This window comes from Tympanuchus pallidicinctus, unplaced genomic scaffold (assembly GCF_026119805.1).
Source record: "Tympanuchus pallidicinctus isolate F22 unplaced genomic scaffold, pur_lepc_1.0 scaffold5, whole genome shotgun sequence".
NCBI lineage: Eukaryota > Metazoa > Chordata > Aves > Galliformes > Phasianidae > Tympanuchus > Tympanuchus pallidicinctus.
The window spans coordinates 4,944,009-4,957,385 of record NW_026294769.1 but is presented as its reverse complement, the minus strand read 5'-3'; the positions used below and the strand labels follow the sequence as shown (position 1 = coordinate 4,957,385).

Sequence of the window (13,377 nt, the reverse complement as noted above, 5' to 3'; positions counted from 1 at the left end):
GAGTAGCCTGCAGCATCAGACAGCCACATGTCAAGATTACTGATTGTGTTTGCTTCCCTAGCCAGCAGCTTTGGGAGCACGCAAGGACAATCTCTTCTCAGGTCTGTCATTATGCTTGAAAATGGTCGCTCACACACTACAATTTTTTTCCACAAGCACTCAGTGACTGAAATCCCTTTCAAAATTACCCAGTCATTCTGACTTTTTTTTAAAGGAAAAAACAAACAAACAAACAAAAAAAAACTTGCTTTAAATAAGTAGGATAGAGTACCCAAATACTTGCTGATTTTGTTCAGCAGTTCACGCAGGTAAGTTCACGGCCATGTTGGTGAAAGCCTCTTCCATGTACAAATCTCAGTATTCAGCCACCATTCATCTGTACCTTGAGGTACAAAATGTCACTCTCACAAAACTGAGTACTGCACCCCAGTGTTTGGTTAACTCAGACCACATGTTCCTGAAGCACCAGCAGCACTGAGTGACAAAATCTGTTCCAATCCATGGGAATTCAATAACAACAAAAAAAATGGAAGTGACAAGCTTATTATCACGGCACTGGATCTGGTGGTGGTGTTGTTGCTTTTTTGGCACATGGCAGCCTGAACTTCTTTCCATGCTTTGTGAACAGCTGAATTGTGTTCTCTTACGAAAGAAATTAATATGGCAGCTTGTGTACATCTGCTTTAATCTTAAAACAAAAGCAGTTTTTTTTTATCTTTAATGGGAGCACAATAACAGCACAACAAGGCACAGATGGTTTGGATTTTCTATGCAGAAAGCAAGAGAGAAGACTGACATCTTAACTGTATATGTAGCCACAGCTGATGACGTGGCCACAGCAAGCGATGGGGACACAAGACATAACCCTTTGTCAGCAGCTTGGATATTAACTGCCTTGAATCAGATCTTATAAAAGCAGAATGCAACTCTGTGCAGAGATAAATGCTTTTGTTCATAGAGATTTAATTTACATTGTTAGTAAAGCACTTAACAGCAGCCTTACTAATGCCAAACAAATTAATTTCAGTTTAGTTAAAACAAGCAGTCCCATTATGTTTAGGAAACACTGAACAAGACCCTTGAAAACCCAACATTAAACAAGTTATTTATGGCCACTGCTTAGCCTTCCTGCCCTCATCATGTGTGCATTAAAAATCTATAAGCTGCTTTCTTTCAAACTCCCTAAGTTCTGACAAAAAGTGGCTGTGCACTGGTAACTTGAATGTTAATTCTGGAAAAAAAATCCCTACAATCAGCTTGATCTGGCAGCCAGTTTTTTTTTGTTTTTTTTTTTTTTTTTTTTTTTTTTTTAATTCAACCTTTAAAATAAAGTATTTCATTGCAGGATTAAAACTTTCCCTTTCCTGGAATTAATCAGACTGATAGTGGTTTTGGCAGAAAGGGCAGTAACAGGAAAAAATGTAAGGACAGCACATGTGCAACACATCTCAGAAGACATTTCATAACCAGGTCTGTATTTTCATGCAATAAATACACAGTAGTTCAGACAAAAACACACACAGAAAGAGACTTCTCCATTACCCTTTAAAAAATACTGTGAGAATAACTGCTGTCTAAAGATGTTGCTTTTGACAGAAAGCAGATAAAAAGGCAAGTTGAATTAACTCCTGACATTGGAAAAAAGCTTTCCTACTAAAGATATTGCTTTTTTTTTTTTTTTCCAGCTCAATGAACTGTTGTTTTAATGTTTGTGTGCTACAGTAGGAAAGAGATTCTCCTATAATCTGGAGAATTTAAGAGACTCAAAGTAGCGATTTCTCCAATTAGCTGGTACTTAAAAAGTATAACAAAAAAAAATGAGAAACATCAGAAAAACAATTGTTCGATTTATGAGTGATTTAGTTTGAGTCACTGATGAAATATTTCTAAGTAACATTTAGAGCTTCAAGGCAGCATTTCTTTTGACAGAAACAGGACTGTGAGGCCCTACAGTGACACTGAATCCTTCCTGGAAGCAGAGTTGCCTCTGTGGGCTTCAGCTGCAGCCCAGGATGCTCCTGGTAGGAAAGGAGATGTGGGAGGGACGCTGCTCAGCAGTCAGGCAGGCCCCACTGCTGGATCAGTGGGGATATCGGGAGGACAGACGGATGGAAGGAGCCATGTGAGGCAGTTGGCCTCCACAAGGCCAAGCCTCACATCTGTCACGAGCCATGTTTACACGTGTGTTGACAGATGCTTGCAGCAGGAGAGGCTTAACCTTGACGTCCTGCATGAAGATGTAAACACCCATAGAAGACAAACCCAAAGAATCAAGAGACAGTATGGCTAACCCCACACCACCCCTAATTCCCATGCACAGCCCCTTAAGAAGCAGCAACTACACTGCTCCTGCCCACAAATAACCTAGAAAGCCAGCATACAGATAGCCAGAGCACCAAGCTCTTTAAGTATATCAGAAATAATCAAGAGAATTATTACAGCTGAGCCAAATATAACTACAGAATAATATGCACTTTATGATGTTTAGACAGATGGAATCTGATTTCCTGATTTAAAGCTGCTGAATTTGGAATTCACTCCACACTTAGAGACAGGGGACCTGCTTCCCAAATGCGCACAGTAACAGTAGCTGCAACTCTGAGTGCCATTTAATTAAAAAGCACAACATTTTTCATAAGTTTCAGAAAGAGATGAATTCATTTAACACCAAACACAGTCGAGACCACTATATGCATTTGTGTATTTTAATTAAAAGGCTGTAAACACAAGGAAAAGCACAAAGGACTTATTTAAAATGGGCTCTTGTAAGAGTGTATTTCAAGGGCAATAGACATTGAATTCAGAGAAAGGTAAAAAAAAAATTGAATAAATAAATAGAAAAGACAATCCTGTTTGGAAATGCAGTCAAGTCTTCACAAGGAAGAGCTAGAAGCAAGTACAGCGTCTTTCAGTGATAACTAAGAAAATCCTTGTCCAAAAGGATTTACTTGTCAGATGCCTGATCCCATGAACCTACGCATCCAAACACAGCGCTTACTGATACACACTCCTACTGACTTCAGCAGCTTAAGCCAAGTAACTTCAGTGGTGTCATTCATGCCCCATGAATATGAACGGAAGACTCTTGTTTCAAAGGACTACTCACAGTCCTAAAAACTAGCTCAAGGGTCCCAAGCAGGGGTGAGAAAGAGCACAAGGCAAAGAAAAGAGTAAAAGAGTACTTGTGAGAAGTGCTTAATCATTTTCCTGCAGGTTTCTGGGGTGGTTTTTGTTTGATTTTTGTTGCTTTTTTTTTTTTTTTTCTTTTTTTTCCCCCCTTTTCATATAATCACCAGGTAAATTTAACAGAACTCTATTTACCCTTCACTGAACCATCAAAAAAAAAAAAAAAAGCTCACACAATTCCTAAGCAATTCCCAAATCTTAACTCCTCTGAGGAGAAACTGTCCTAGCCCTAAAACAAAAAGGAAAAAAAAAAATTAAAAAAAAATGTGAAAACTATAGAAAACATACCCAAGTCATGTTTAACAAGAAACATCTGTAGACTCTCCATTTCCTGCAATGCACAAATGCCCAAAAAGAGCCATATTAAGTTAAACACAAAGGAAAAAAATACCTTTGTTACTGATCAAACCATTTACAGGTGCCTGTTATTTGAAGTGGAGGACACTGAGCAGTGCTGCCTTTGCTGACATAACACCACCCCGTGAAGGGCTTCTATGTAAAGCAAGTTCACAGAAAGCTGTTTGAACTGACAAAATCTCTAGCAGTGAAATCTGACATGTGTTTCTAAAGAACCTACACTTTTAGGATACTACAGCTTAGCTGCTTCTATTTATAACACGTTTGATTTAAAAGTTCCTCTCAGTCAACTAAGCAAGTATGCAATTAAGAGTTCCTAAATTTCAATGTCAGGCTCTACATGGTTTGCAGCAATTAGTTGAACTTTCACTTCCCATGTATGAATTTCTTCATAGCAGATTTTTTTCTACACACACGATGTTGCAGCTTTACAGTAAATTTCCACTGAAGGAAAGTGGTGTTATTTAGAATGTGTGCAGTGAGGTGCTATTCTGAGAAGTCCAGAAATTCACTGTCTTTGATGCAGCACTCCTTACACAAACCACAATTATTCCTCAAGCAAAGGGAATGGTGGTTATACAGTTGCTGATGCTATTTTTCTACCTATTTGAATGTACAGAGGAAAAAATACTCCTAATTATGAGACAAAAAAGACATTCTTGGCATTAATGCCATACAACTTGAGAAAGTTCTCCTGATAGATTTCACATATCCCAAGCTGTCTGTATTTAATATCTACGCTTATCACTGGGGATAGTTTCAAGAGCATCTATACAGCAGGACAATATAGTCCTTCTTCATATAATGGTAAATGATAGGATTTCTATCTGTAATAAAGTTCATGTTATTTGAAAAAGGAAAAAAAACTGGAAAGTTTTCTCCCCCCTTTAGAACCACTGAGGCTCTACTGAGCACATACATACAACTCATCCAGACAAAGCAAGAAATAACAGCAGGGCTTTCAGCATTTTCTTTAACATTCACTTGAGTACCTTAAAAGCTCACATAGCTTCATTAAAAACTTACATGTTACGGCAACAAGGAAATGTCTGCTTTACTGTAAACACATCCTTAAAAAAGAAATCATTTTAACCCCCCGAAAAGAAATAAGAAAACTACACACAAAGATTAAACAAGATCTGTAATGCCATCTTAAAAATATATACACACACGCAAGGAAAGATAGGGTTGTCTTTGGCTGTTGTTTTTATTTTTTATCTGGATACTCATAGACTCCACTAACATACTCGAGGCATTCACTGGCATGGCATTTCCAAAACTTGAGGCACTTTTTTCACCTTCATACACAGTGAGCGGAACAAAAAATTTAAAAGACAAAACAACCATCCTGCCTAACAGAAATTATTGCAGCAGTCTTCTCTTACAGAAAGCAAGAGATGCTTACAAAGTGAAAGATATTCATGCTATTCCACCAGCCCATCGAATCACAGAGGATGATGGCAGCAGAAAACACAATCACAGCAGTCTTTAACAATAATTAACAAATGAACCACTTAATGTGAACATGCAGATACCACTAGAATAATTAGTCTTGCTCAATGAATAATTTTATTAGCATGTGATTATCAAGAAGAGATCCAAAACCTGATATGCAACTTGTTACAGCTCTGAAGAGTATGGCATAATCTACACATCAGTATTCACATTCAGCAGCATTACTTACAACCAGCACTCCTGCACAGTGCGACTGAATGCCACAGGTTTTTTTTGCTGCAACATTATTTCCACCATTCAGAGTAAAATGGATAGAAGAAATTAATCAGTAATGTATATTACTATGTTTTTTCACATTATTTTTCAAACTAATGTGAGCAAACACCTGAAACTGAGCACAACTGGTAAACTTGCCTTCCAAGTCTCATTGCCCTGCCAAGTCTGCCTTGAGAATTCAAGCAACATACTCAGCTGAAAGGTGAGTACTGCAAATCCTAACAGAAGTTACTCAGTAGGAGAAGATTAACTACAGTGCTGTGCTTTGATAAGGTCGCAACACTTTCATCAGTTTGTCATTAGACTTGGCTACAACAGCTGCAGTTCTCAGAACAGTCTGGGAATCAAGGCACTGACCACACTTGAAAAACCACCATCCCCTCCATTGATGTCTTTTCCCTTACCCACCCTGCCTCCTTCTTCAAAATGAAATACAGTTTTGCAGAACATCATCAAGCCATTAGAGGTATTGTGAGGCATTATCTAAAGCGTTCCTCTTATTTTCTACCTTTTGCAGTACGCAGTTAGCTAAGCAGCACAGGCAAGACATTCCAAAGGATGCCAGAAAGCAGCTGGATAAACAACATGAACTGGCACTGACACCAACCAACACATCTCCTTAGAGTGCACTTCTGAAAACATAAGTCTTGAAAAAGATTCAAATAATAAATGCAGTGAACTGCTGATCTGCCCTTTGCTGGAGCACAGTAAGCTCAGACCCACTGGTGACAGAGGTGTTACGCACTGATTCTGACAGCTGTTCTCTACATCCCAGCTGTTCCTCAGCACAGTGTAACACCTGCTCTTAAAACAAGCGGGACAAACTGAAAATGTTGGGTTTCTTTCATGTGATGTTTACAGCATTAGGCTTTTCTGAGGAAATGGAATCAGTTGGATTATGTAACAGTGGTGGTTTATGTCTTTCCAAATTACCTGAATTTTCAGCCTGCATTACAAACAATACACGTAATACATATATACAAGGCTGCCAGCAAGCAACTTTTCCATTCTCTGATGCCAATTCTAGCTCTGCCATTGCATGTTAAGACACCAGAGTAAGCTGTTCATTTTAGAACTGAACCTGCAGTTCCTGTAAGTAGGTCTGCCAAGCTGAAAACACTTCTAAAAGTCAGGTTCTTCGCAGTCAGCTGAGACTACAAAACTCTGAAAAATTCCAGGTAGCCTCTCCTGAGCTTTTGTGTCACTCTTACTAGAGGCTGGATAGGATTTACCCTTAAATGAAATGCTCAGTGCTACACATGGCTTGGAGCATATGCTATTGTAACAACACAGATGGCAATCTTCCTACTCTGCAAACAACATACAACTGTGATGCTTTAACATGACAGACCCTTCTTTATCCTGCTTTAAACAAATAACAGAGGAGATGGTCTCAGCATCTGCACTTCACTGGGCCTCAAATTTCAGCAGACCAAGTCAAGGGTAAATTATGAATACACAAATCCCCAAATCTGAAAAAACAAACATACAATTTAACGTGCATCCCGCTGAAAACACACCAGTACAAACAGGGTCTTCTTGTTTTCTTCTAAGGAAGCTTTGCACCTAGTCACTCATCTTAGCCTAGTTTTGCGTGCAACCTCTCCTGTACCACACACCTTTGAGTCACCAGTCCAGACACCTGGTGATCTGAAGTAGGCTATGCTGATCTTTCAGTTTCCTACAGTGTGGCTTTCACTACTTGTCCATCCCACTCACACAAAAATGAGCATCTTAATTCAACACTTTCCAGTATTGCTACCAGTCAGGAATGCCTCTATCAACATCCGTCTTTTGTTCACTTGATAGCATTGTGAGTTACCTTCTTCTTCATCTGCCCTCCTCCCTCAGCCAAAACACCCTTCAGATGTTTAATGTGACTAACAATCCTGTCTTCTTCACTCACCCCCTGCGAGCCAGTCTCTTCACCTCTCTGCCTCCCCATACCTGTAGAGCATGGGGAACTGTAGAGCCACCAAAGACATGACAAGACATGGGTGCATGATTACAACCTTGTCTCTGCTACTCTGCACTTTCATTTTCTCTGTTTCAGACCCCATTAGTCTCATGTTTCTTACTGTCCTACACTGCCAGGGTAGAAGCAATTTAGCCTATATCTTGCCCATCAAAAAGCATTTAGCAATTCTGTCTGGTTCCTTTCCTGCTTGCAGAAAAACTTGAAAAAAAGAAAAAAAAAATAGAAAGGGTACCCTGACAGACATGCTTTTCCACCTTGTTCACTCAGAAAAAACATTACATGAAGACAGCAAGAAAAAAACATTACATGAAGACAGCAAGAAAAGGCAATGTTTTCCATCCTATTAAACTTCTATCAGCCTCATTCGTTACCTGAAGCTACCTCCATCCAGTGCAAATAAATATGGAAGCAAAACTGAGGAGGGTGAAAAAAATACATCCCCCAAAAGTCAAAGACAGTATTCTCCTGATGCTGATGTTCGTGTCAGTGTTAATGTTTATAACTAAGTCTTAATGTAAAACTTAAATTCTACTGAAATTTCTTCAAGAAAGCCCCAAGAAGGGAAGTCTGATACACTGTGGCCTTGTGGAGTAGAATAAATAGATATATGAAGACAGCAAGTGAGGAAGCGGAGCACTTCCATGCTGTCAGCAACCAGTAGGGCTGGTTCTGCCTTCTTCAGGCTGAAGAGATGAAGAAAAAAAAAAAAAGACAAAAAAAAATACGAGTTGTCCATTGACCTCCTTCTGCAGCTGGCAGCCAGGCCCTGCCAGTGATGTGCTCACATAGCAGGCACACACCACCTGCAATTGCTGAGGTAACCTGAGCAAACAGGATGGAGCTGCTGGATCCATTCCCATTTCTCTAGAAAGACAGGAGGCATGAGTACTTGGCAGGCAGAAAGCAGTTAAAACAAAACAAAAGATACTGAGCAGAGGAATGGTCTCCTTCCCTCATGATTCTCACGTGGTAAGGACTGGCAGAGTTGCACGAAACGTGCTGCCCTGATGTTATTGCAGGAGGTCTGCCTCACTTTTCCCACTTGATGATGCTTCTCTCTGTGAAGATGTACAGCTCTGGAAAGGCCACCCAAGGCCAGCACATTAAGAAACCAATGATCTGTGCTGAGAAAGGCTCACAAAACTGGCAGCCCTCCTTCAGTTTTGTTAGACACGCTTACACCAGCGAACCAGATATACAATGGAAAGAGCTCTTAAAACCAAAGTTCCAAGTTCAAGTCATTCACAAACCTTAAATTTCATGTTCCCCTATGTCCTCCCCATTAAGGAGAACAGTTTCTCTTCCAAAAAGTGGTAAAAGCAAACATGAACAATGCCCATACCTGGCCATAGTCTGTCCTGAACACGATGACTCCTTCCGCACAGGAATGAACAGTACTTGGATAATGCTGATTATTTTCTCGCAACCAGACTCGAGACCCCTAAAACAAAACAAAATAAAGTTACAATGGCATAACTGAAAACCGAAGAAAAAATTTCACTCAGCATTTTTTCTTCAGAAATACTTACCAAATAAAAGGAGAACATGTAAGAATAAAATCTAAATAAGCAAGTGAGAGAAAGTAATCTTTCAGTAAGTACTTGTCATCTTCCACTGAAACAGTAAGCACAGGAGAACTACACTGAAGTACTTTTGCTTGTTTGCTTTTTCAAATAGAAGTGCCTAAATGCCAGCATGACCAGCAGGAGCTCATTCAGTGAGTTACAGCCACGTTAGCTTCATGTTAGCACACGTAAAATGACAAAGCAGGGTTTGAATTTACACACACTGTTTAAAAGATGCTCCTCTAAGCCAGCAAGCTCGCTACCTGCTTATTTTCAACCTCTGTTAGGATCACAGCACTTCGCCTCTATCACCTTTCATATTGTCTCTCAATTCTTTGCCCTTTATCCTGCCCTGCTCTGATGGCTGCACAAGAACTCAGGATTTCATAAAATCACCAACAAGTAAAGCTACAGAGAAATAGTATTTGGTTTTTAGATCCAAAGAGGCAACACAGATACAATCAGCAAGTCACCAAAGTCAAGACAGGGCAGGCACAAACTACTTTAGTTTTTAAACCAGCTATCTACAATCCTCAAGGAGAAACACTCAAAGCTATTCAGCTGCAACACCCCAGTGGTATGAACCTCAAATCTAGACTGTACACCTGTTCTCTGCACAGACATAGCAAGCTCCATATCAGAAACACAGTATTTTAGGGTTTATATGTAGAGAGAAGATTTTGTGTCTCCTCCCCATCAGAACAGACAAATTCTCTCCAGAGAATTTGAAGAAAAGGGGCAAAGGTGTGATAGAGGTGGGCTAGGATGTACCCTGATAATAAGAAGGTTGAGAATTTAGTCTGTATGATCATTATCAAAAAACAAACAACAATTCAAGTAAATAATCTTGCATGTTAACCTCCAAAGATCATCTTTACCTGAATTTGATTTAGATTTGAATTAGAATTAGATTTAAGCCTTTTAAAAGCTGTTATGAGTGCAAATTCTTAATGAACAATTAAGACAAGTATAGTTTATTTCTGTTACATGGCTCATGTAACTCATACCACAGAGTTCAGCCGCATTACAAGCTGTATACACTTAAAATAACGTTGAATAAATATCATTCTTGTTTCCATGCTGGGAGAACATCAGCACTGAGAAACAGTAATGATCACAAAGAATACAAAAACTTTTGCTGCTGGGTTTCTCTGAACGGCAAGAGCTCAGTCACACAGAAAATCAAATAAGAGCATCTGTGATATCTCCTCCCACTCCATCTTTTGTCAAACTGTGTTTGTTTGCCATTTTACTTCCAAAACTTTGAGCCAGATGGTTTGCAGGCTTATAGCAAGACTGAGGCACTCAAGGGCACCTTCCCCAGTGCCCTCAGTGTACGCTCAGTCAGGCACAGGAGCCCAAGGGCCAACAAGCATCTTACTCTGTAGAGAGGGTTTGCTCTCTGGCCTCCCTGGCTTCTTCCTGGCAAAGCCAATGAACAGAAATGTCCTATGTGTACCTCAGGAGTGGTGAACAGGCTAACCAGGGAGGTGGTGGAGTCACTGTCTGTAAAGGTATTTCAGAGATACGTGGATGTGGTACTTAGGGACATGTTTTAGTGGTGGCCTTGTAGCACGAGGTGATGGTTGGACCCTCTGATCTTCCAGGTCTTTTCCAACCTAAATGATTCTGTGATCTTCAGCACCAAGCAGCATCTACCACAGCCTGCCAGAGCAGAGAGCAAAAGGTTCTTCTCTCGTGCTAACTTGGCTAAACCACCAAAGCATCCCTAGCAGTGCCATCTCCATGTCCTCAGCCCCATTGTTTCACCCGCACATACATCAGTAACACCCACAGTAACACTCCTGAGGCAGCACAGCCAAGGGGACTTGGCCCTGGCCTCCCACCTCCCAGAGGAAAGTTTCAGCAGCCTGCTGCAGGGCTTCCAGCATCCCTACCAGTCTGTCTTCACCTCTGAATTTGACCCACCTAAATACACAAATATGCTACAACAATCCTATTTGTCCAAAAGCGCTTCAGGACAACCAATATTCCATTTTTCAGCTGGTTTATTATTTGCCAAATTCTCTGAGCTCAAGTAACATGAAGTTTATGCTTTCAAGGGCAATGAAAAAGCTTATAAACATTAAACCACAACAATATTTGCCAAAACCTCAGCATTCAAAATAGCCTCTCATAAGGAGGACAGTGTTTTCTATAGCGAAATTAAATAATGAATTCTGCAATTTTCTGGCTCTGAAGCCAACACAGGGGCCTGAACAGAAGCATTCAGCTGGCTGGCCTATCCCTAAAATAAGCAAGCATGGAACAGTTTGATTTAAACAAATGTACATTGTTAGGGGTCAATGGCCACTATTCAGAGAGGCTGGAACAATGCAGCTTGCCGAGCCTGGGGCATCTGAAATGCAAATACAACCTGTGCTGTGGTGAGGTAGCTCAACAATAAAACGTCTATGCGTTTCAGGATGGATTGTGGGACCTCCCAGTCTGGGAGATGGAAAATTAAAGTCTTGGCAAAAGATCTAGCAGGAAGTTACAGTCGCTTTCCATGCCCAGTTAGCTCCACAACTGCACTCAGAAGCACGTTTGCTACAGGCAAGTGACAATCTTGAGAACAAAATCCTCATTACTTGTTAATTTACAGACAAGACTTAGTATATAACAGTCTTCAGATCTAAAAAAAATCTTCCAACTTTGATCACAGAATTCAGATGCACTTTCAATTCACACTATTTCAATTCCTGACCAAGTGCAAGAGATAAGTGGCTTGAAATGCCTGCTATCTCCTGCAGCATCTTCTGGGAACGTGTCAACACCTCTGAAACACGTCTGCATCTTCACTTTGACTTTACTTCAAAAAAGCAAGTAATAAAAAAGGATTCAGTGAAAAGGTTCTGAGAATTCTCAGAACCAGAGGCCTGGAAGCGAAGAATGACTTCCAAGCCAGAACTTCTGAACTCACTGAAGATGCAGCCAATGAGCTGTGCAATAGCCCAAAACTATGAACAACAAATGAACAACAGCCACAAAACTGCTGTAAGTGCATAGGTAGTGTGTGTATACATATGGATGAACAAGGATATATTCCCTAATAACTGTTCTCATCCAAGACAAAATGCTACTCACTTACATATTATATTGTAAAATTCAGTTCTACCATCAAAGTAATTGATTCAAAGTAGCCAAAACTGCCTTAAAATAAGAAGAACGAATATAAGTTATTGTCACATCTCCATTCAAAAAGTATTTGCTATTAAGCTGTGACAAAGCAAAGGGAACAACAGTCAATACCTATTTAGAGAACCCTTCATTTATGCACTACAGTAGGTTGGCTCCAAACCTAAATTCTAAGGAGGAAGAGATGTTATTAACTAGGGTGAGCTAGACATTGCTTTTTAATGTGGTCTTGGTTATCTTCCACAAGCTAGACATTTATCTTCATTCTTCCTGTTTACAAATACATAAACCAATCACTAGGAGGGCCACAGCAAGAAAAAAAAAAAAAAAAAAGCTATCTTGACAATAATATAACCTTATTAATTTGGTATTAATGAACTCTGTTGCTTCTGAAAATTCACCCTTCATTGCACCCAAAAATCCTAATATGCTAAGTGCATGCCTGGCCAGACTATTCACTGGCAAACTCAAAGTTCACTGTCAGTAGGATCTCTCTTACTGACCTCAACTCACGAAGCATTCAGCCTCCCAAACAGAAAACCCAGAGAAACAAACATGACCTTTTGTCCAGCATATTAATGTGTAATTCAGCATACTGCTCTGGATCTAGGTCCCCTTCTCTGCAGCGCCCATGTTTCCCAGTTCAGGCTTTTCAGGCTCACCAAAAAAAAAAAGATTCCCCAGCACTGGGGAAATTTCAGGAGTGGCTGAAGTACCAGAATTAGTACTAAAGTCTGTGCACTCTGCTGCCACACACCCTGAGAGACAGAAATAAATGAATATTTCAAAAGTCAATTTAAGTTAACTAATGAGTTCTCTCTCTCTCCAAACATTCTGCGTCCCACTATGGAGTGCAGTAAAACCATCATTTTTCCTCAGGAAAGGCAGAAGAAGTGATGGAGAAGGACTACTGCAATCCTGTCTCTGCAGAGAATGAGTGAAAGCACACTTCTGGAATGTATTTGAGCATTTAATCTAATCCCGTGTCTCAACTACCCAAAATGACTACACACTAAAATCTTAGTAAATACCGAATCTGGCTGAATGCAATAAAATTCATTTTTAGAAGGCAGTAAGTGTAATTTCCTCAGAGAGAAGAGGAATAAGCTACCAACACCTTCCTGTCGATGAATTTGGCTCTGCCTCCTAGGCCAAACTGCTGTGTTTTACTGTTTTAAAGCAGAACAAAGCCACGAAGAAGTTTCCAGGGGATATAAGGTCAGTGTAGGACAGTTTCGTGCAGAACAAAATCTCCTGAAAGCTTGGTGTTTCTGTTGCCTCTCCATCCCCCACAACAGATCAAAGCAGCAGCTCTTCAGCTCCTGAGGTCTGGGCAGCAGCTGTTGATTAACCTTGAACAGAATCCATCTCCTTCTGTTGCAGTAACTGGAGACAGTGCAACACCAGCAATAGAGTGCCACT

At 40.2% G+C, this 13,377-nt stretch overlaps 1 protein-coding gene across 1 annotated transcript in view; it reads right to left on the bottom strand.

Moving 5' to 3' along the window:
• MYO10 (myosin X) overlaps positions 1 to 13,377 on the bottom strand; it is a 151,206-nt gene that overhangs the window by 113,521 nt on the left and 24,308 nt on the right. The window contains exon 2 of the mRNA XM_052703762.1: positions 8,595 to 8,693. Coding sequence (XP_052559722.1) covers positions 8,595 to 8,693 — 99 coding nt within the window. The remainder of the gene's footprint in view (positions 1 to 8,594; positions 8,694 to 13,377) is intronic.